Source organism: Sinocyclocheilus rhinocerous, unplaced genomic scaffold (genome assembly GCF_001515625.1).
Source record: "Sinocyclocheilus rhinocerous isolate Xijiao unplaced genomic scaffold, SAMN03320098_v1.1 scaffold85, whole genome shotgun sequence".
Lineage (NCBI taxonomy): Eukaryota > Metazoa > Chordata > Actinopteri > Cypriniformes > Cyprinidae > Sinocyclocheilus > Sinocyclocheilus rhinocerous.
In genome coordinates, this window is record NW_015649998.1 from 2,924,909 (window position 1) to 2,931,826 (window position 6,918).

The following is a 6,918-nucleotide window of genomic DNA, read 5'->3' on the forward strand; positions in this document are numbered from 1 at the left end:
TAAAAACATTTTATTTCAGCTTGTTGCAACATTAGGTTAACTAAAACTAAAATTAATAAATAAACATTAATTTAAAAATATATTAAAATAAAATCTAATCCAAAATATAAAAAATTATAATAGTATATTAATTATATTAAAATAACCATAAGTCCCTTTCATTTGTTAAATATATTGTCATATTTAATATTTTTTTCAATATGTGTGTAGTTTCTTATTTTACCATTCCATTACGCACATTTTCCCCCTAGTAAAAAAGTAATATATTTAAAATACAAGTATATTTCAGTATATTTCAGATCTATTAACATATTTACTGACATATAGCTCGATACTTACTGATAGCTTATTAAAAATTATAATTAACCTTTATTTGGAGTGCTACTTGTGCACAATGCACATTTCTTAATATTAAGCCTAAAATGTGTTTTAATGGCAATTTTGATGAGGATTGTATGATCTTTGAATAATACCGGTCTTTAAAGGCAAGATATTTAAAGTACCTGAAATTGACTTGCAATAGCTCCAATTAAGCACAATCAAATATTCTTCAGTATATCTTTAGTAGTACTTCAGCACTACTTTAAAGTGCATTAAGCACAAAATTAGTTGTTCCAATTTAGCAGACTTTAAATTTTTTAGTATACTAAAAGTACAATAGCAGGGTATATTTATTAAATACATAAATATGTAAATATATTTATAGTAGGCTATACTTATAGTATACTTATTTTATATAGTATAAAATAAATGTATTTTAAATACACTTTAGTGTATTTATTTTTCACTAGGGCCTTCAAAATAAGTGTATAAAAAGCAGATCATATAATGTTATATATAAGGCTTTTTAATGACGTAGTACCATCATTTAATTATAAAGTGTTACCCATGCATATTTGACTGAACCTTTTCTTTCCCCCGAACTAAATGTGGTATCACTGAATTGGGCCTGTTAGCAACAAGAGTGTGAATATATTAAAACTTGACAGTTGTATTTGAGAATAAGTGTTCCTCGTATGACCAAGCTAATGGTTACTGTTCCTACCACAGTCACACAATTGCAGTTCTATCCAATTTGTCTGAATTATGGCCCATTTGGATGAACAGCCACTATGTGCTAACCTTTTTCAAACAGATGTCTCTCTGTCCCAGATTTAATGAGACCTCACACAGATAAGGAACACTTATTCTCATTTTTCAGCATAATTCACAGCTACTAATTTATCCTAGAAAAGTAAAACAGGGCTTGCTGTTTTGAAGATATCTAAATAAAGCAACAGTGACCTTAACTTCAGAGTTTTGTTGGACCGAATGTGATTTGACTAGACAGTAGCCATCATGTTACATAGGTGAGGACCTCAAAGAGGAAAGGACATTGACAAAAATAGAAGAGAAAGAACCGTAGGTGGGCTGCAGCCTGGTGTTACCCTGCAACTGTCAAGGCAAAGCGTGAAACAGGGTGTAAATGAAGGTAATGTCTCTGGGGCACAGACGCACCTTGCTAAAACAGCAGCTAAACCCTCACTCTCACAAACCCCTAGGAGACATGTTCTTTTGGTGGATGATACCACACTGAAAAACGGCTTAATTCAACCCACACTCTTTAAAATAAAGCTTCCAAAAGAAGGTTTTCACAATCGAGCCACAGAACCATTTTTGGCTTCCCCAAAGAACCTTTCAGTCAACAGTTCTTAAAAGAATGTTTTTTCTTAGTAGTACACTTTTAAAAATAAAGGTTGCAAAAGGAGGTTTTCACATTGATGCCATAGAAGAACCATCAAGCTATGAACAATTTTCATAGTAGAAGGACATTTTAATAACCTGAAGAACCTTTATCTTAAAAATAAAGGTTCCAAAAGGGGATTTCACTATGATTCATTAGAAGAACCATTTGAGTTCCCCAAAGAACCTTTTATTGAGCATTTCTTAAAATAACCTTTTTTTCATAATGTGAAGAACATTTTTTCCACTATAAAGAACCTTTTGCACAAAGGAAATGCTGAAGGTTCTTCATGAAGCCATCAATTCTGATAAAGAACCTATATTTGTAAGAGTGTAAGGTGGTTAAGTGGTCTCCTAGCCTGGCCAGCTGGTCTGTTTTGATGGATTTTTTGAAGAGTTTTGAGCACTTTTAAGATATTCTGTCGTAGAAATCAGCTTGGCCAGGTCAGGAGACCAATTTATACCAGCTAAGACCAGCAAACCAACTCAGACTGGTATAAGCTGGTGGGATTTCACACCAGCATTCACATTTAATCATTCAGGAGATGTTTTCATGCAAAGTGACTTGACAAATGAGGAACATCACAAGCAATTTATTATACATGAGTCAACATATTGTCTGTAAGCGTTGCTGGAGAACTTTGATGGTTAAGTATTTTAGGCTCTCTCAAGGTTAAATATTTACCTTGTCTATTCCAGAACGTGGAAAGCAAAACTAATTTAAGGCTGGTAAAAGCAACTGCATAATTTTTTCAACATGGACAAGCCAAAGAGCCTGGAATTCAAAAATAGCAAGAGCGAGGGTTGAAGATCAGATGGCATGGCACATTGAAAGTGGGTAGAGGAGTCTCAGCGGGAAACCTGACATCTCACTGAGCTCCATCGGACAGTAACACTACAGGGACCTTCACGTGTTCTACTGAGCACGAGGGTGGGGTGTACTTTTCCTGAGATGAGCTATCTGTGAGGGAACCCCCAAAATCAATGTGCCAGTTTTCACATTAATCATTTATCATTGAATTATACTATTATTATTTGAATTCAAATGTATTGTTTACAGATTATTTTTATTTTATTTTACTTTTTATTTTGTTTTATTTTTGGTTTAACATTGTGATTATGATGTCCTGCTATGAACTGTATTTCCAACAGTGTATACTTACCTAACCAAACTAAAACTCAGCACTTGAGAGTTTTATTCCAGCCCATTAGCATCCTGTTTAAATGTGAGACAGGACCCAAAACTATAAAATTATTCTGAGCACAGAAACTCAGATCCCAACATCAAAGACAAATTGAGAATATTAAATTGCCGAAACCTCACAAAAAGGGAAGGAGAAAGTTTGCCATGTTTTTATTTCACTCGGCATCTCATGATGATTTTATAAGGATGAGACATCAGAGTATCTTTTAGTTAGCAAACTCCCTGTAGCTCCATTTGTGCTGCATGGCTGCACTGAACATGAACTGGCTTCTCCCTGCCTAGATAGATTTGTCAGTGCATTTTATAAATAGCATGGCACGTGTTCTCATCCAGTGCAAGGAAATGAAGAATAAGCCTCAAGCATCCAGTGCATCACTAAAATACTCCCATCTTGAGAGAATTCGGATTGTTTAGACAGTCTGCAATTAGAATACGTTTCATAATTTCTGTGAGGCCTCACAAGAAATGCATTTACTCTATTTTAGTGCATCCTATTAGCAACATGCAGCTTCTAAATAGCATAAAGGACCTCAGATATAAAACAATATTTCATTAGTTTATGGAAAATTGACCCCGTCTTAACTATTTTGAGAACTTTTAACCCTTCAGTAGTAATTAGTCACATTATCAAACCACCTTTTATAATAAGATCTTCAATACCAGAGCTGACTTTAATAAGCAAGCACACCGATTAAATTGGAATATACCTTCTCTTTAATATCCGTGGTAGACTAAGCTTTTCTGATTCCCATCAAAGTCTACAATAGCACAAAGTCCTGTTTTTTATACATAACTCATGCATTACTCATGCCTATTAGTGTCTGTGAAGCAATTTATGATCCTTCAGAAAAAGAAATGTTCATTTTCATGCAGTGTTCCCCATTAAAAAAAAACTTAATGTGAAAGCAATAGGTTGCATCAGCCTCATAGGTTGAAATGGTAAGAGAGTGATGTTATTTGGAGGGAAATGTTCCTTTAGAAGAACTGAACGTGCCCGGAACTGCAAGTGCAATAACAAGCAAAATAACGTGAGTCTTATGTTGGTCCAAATGTTTTATATTGCATCAAGGGAAAAGGTGGCATCTGGCACGCTAGTAATTTTGAACCATGGGAATAGTGATTAACAAAATATGCTCACTGAGGAGTGGTATATATATGTGTAAATCTTTTTTCATTTTCACAGGCAAATCAGCTCTTCACTTGTTCCTACAGTACAACCGACTGGAAGAAACTGCATTGCAAGGACATTCAGTGAGTATCCACTTATCTTGTCATTTATGTAAGAGTTAATGTGTGTATCTCTGTTTCTCTCGCTGTCTGTCGCTGTCTCACTCTCGGTCCTGATTGATTCTTCTATGATGTAAATATACAAGCAGAACCCATGATAATGCCTTATTTGAGGGCCAGGTGCGCTGCTGCATTTCAATGAGTCACATTTTGAGGGAATATTCATGTTTACAATAGTGAATCCACATCTCCAGATAATTACTGAACATTGCAATGGTGTGTTGTATAATGCAGGCTCATGGTAACGTCTGCGAGCATCACTACAATCTAATCAAACAGGCTATTATGCACACCTGAGCTGTTATTATTATCAGTAATCTGGTACGTTCTAAAAATAACTCATCGCCGGTCTCTTATGAGCACACTAATGTCATTGACAGCTGCTAATCTCTTGTTGTTTAAGATTGCTTTTGTCTTTGTTTTTCTTTCCTTTTTGTCAGGGCCATGAAAACTAGACTAGGGTGCCTGTCTAACAAATCAGACTCATGCAGCGATTTTTCAGAATTCCTGCCTCCTGCTCAGGAGAGATCCACAAGATACTTGAAGTGAGTAATATGTTGTTTTTGTAAAAAAGTAAGGATATGTGTTTATTGGCTGTATTATAACTGTAGCTGATCATGTTTGGCTTTCTTAGGTTATCCACTGATGAAGTGACCAGATGGGCAGATTCATTTGACGCTCTGCTGTCCAATAAATGTAAGTCACTTTACACATGATTATGTGTTTGTGTCTGAATTATTGAGCACATTTGGGTGATTGTTCAGTTAGGGACAATTTTGACTACTTTAAATTAAATTGAATCTAGTCACATTTCATCTATGTTGAAATATTTAGCACATGTAACTATTAAATAATAACATTTAAAACTGTATACAATTTTAAATTCTTAAATAAATCTCAGTTAAAGCAGCTATCACATTATTATGTAAAAATCCTAAAACAAATTTTTTTTTTCCAGTTGTTATAAATGCACTTAACAGTCTAGTATAAGCTCAAAATAGTGACATGCTGATAAATGTAACATTTCAACACTCTTAAAATTTATGATAAATAGACAGATAAAAGTTTAAGATATTATATTTAAAAGTAGCAAAATACAATGATTTAAAATGTAATTTAAAGTAAAACGTTTAATTTGATGTCATTACAAAGTGCAGTTTTTAAAAGTGTAATTAAGTGTGTTAAGAAACTCTCATAAAAGTGTACTCTCTGAGTACACTTAAGTGGTCTTTTATTTTATTAATGTTATATTATCTGCCTGTACAGTTTAAATATACTTTTACATTTACATTTACTAAAAGAAAACAAGAAGATAGAATAGAAAAAGAATAGAGAAAGCTACTGTTAAAGTCCTTTTTTAAAAAGAAAACAAGCAGTTAGAAAACAAATAGAGAGTGCAAGTGTTAGAGGGTCAAGTCAACAAATAGATAAAATAGAATTAGAATAGAGAGTGCTAGAGTTAGATGATCAAATAAATATGGAAGAGATGTGTTTTTAGCCCTTTATTGAAGATGGCTAAGGACTCAGCTGCTCGAATTGAGTTGGGCAGGTCATTCTACCAGGAGGGAACAGTTAATGTAAAAGTCTGTGAAAGTGATTTTGTGCCTCTTTGGGATGGCACAATAATGCGCCATTCACTTGCAGAACGCAAGCTTCTAGAGGGCACATATGTCTGATAAAGGGGTGCAGAGCCAGTGGTGGTTTTGTAGGCAAACATCAATGCCTTGAATTTTATGCGAGCAGCAGAAGATTAATCTTGCAGCCGCATTTTGGATTAATTGTAGAGGTTTGATAGAAGTGGCTGGAAGACCTGCCTAGAGAGCATTGCAATAGTCCAGAATGGACAGAACAAGAGCTTGAACAAGGACTTGTGAAGCATGTTCCAAAAGAAAGGACCTGATCTTTCTGATGTGGAATAAAGCAAATCTGCAGGACCGGGCAGTTTTAGCAGTGTGGTCTGAAAAATTCAGCTGATCATCAATCACAACTCCAGGGTTTCTGGCAGTTTTTGTTGGCAGTTATGGTTGATGTGCCTAACTGAATGACTAACTTTTGAGACTTGAATTACATGACAAGCCCACGTTCAACACAATTCCTTTTCACAAGTGTTGCCAGGGTGTTGCTATGTGACTGCAACAATTGTGTATTCTTTGTGTGTACTTAAATGGCCTTTAATTTATTTTTTTCCCCCCTTATATTCACCCTAAGGTAAAAATTAATTGTTTACCTAATTCAGAAACCACTGGTTTACATTGATGCTTATTTTAATCTAAATAGGACCGTATTGTATAGATTTTAATGCTGTTCACCAACCACACTCCAATACATTCTTACAGCAGTTTGCATTGAAATATTATGAAATGTAGTATTATTATGCCACATGTTGTCCCAGTACTAATAGACTTGCTTAAAATTTTTGTTCTCGGGTAGTCAGTCAGTTACATGTCTACAGAGATGTACTGTTGTTCTGCCTTGATATGGTTCACCAGCAACTAATGTAAGAAGCTTTCCATATTAATAAGGACGCCATTTCCCTATGAGTCACGCGTTTGGCTGTGACTTCTCTTGTCACAAAATGACAGGCCTTATTTCCTCAGGCTTAATTCCAGCTTCAATTTAAACTGTGTGTGTGTGTGTGTGTGTGTGTGTGTGTGTGTGTGTGTGTGTTTTTTCTTGAATCTCACCGCACTGACCCCCCAGACGTC

The 6,918-nt window shown here is 34.9% G+C and overlaps 1 protein-coding gene across 2 annotated transcripts in view; it reads left to right on the forward strand.

The window, feature by feature from the left end:
• Positions 1–6,918, forward strand: part of LOC107711118 (regulator of G-protein signaling 8) — a 14,226-nt gene that overhangs the window by 1,783 nt on the left and 5,525 nt on the right. Inside the window, exons 2-4 of one of the 2 annotated variants that reach the window (XM_016516068.1) lie at positions 4,110–4,177; positions 4,650–4,758; positions 4,848–4,909. In XM_016516068.1, the coding sequence (XP_016371554.1) occupies positions 4,658–4,758; positions 4,848–4,909 (163 nt within the window). In that variant the 5' untranslated portion in view covers positions 4,110–4,177; positions 4,650–4,657. The remainder of the gene's footprint in view (positions 1–4,109; positions 4,178–4,649; positions 4,759–4,847; positions 4,910–6,918) is intronic. The other variant, XM_016516067.1, reaches the window with a different exon arrangement.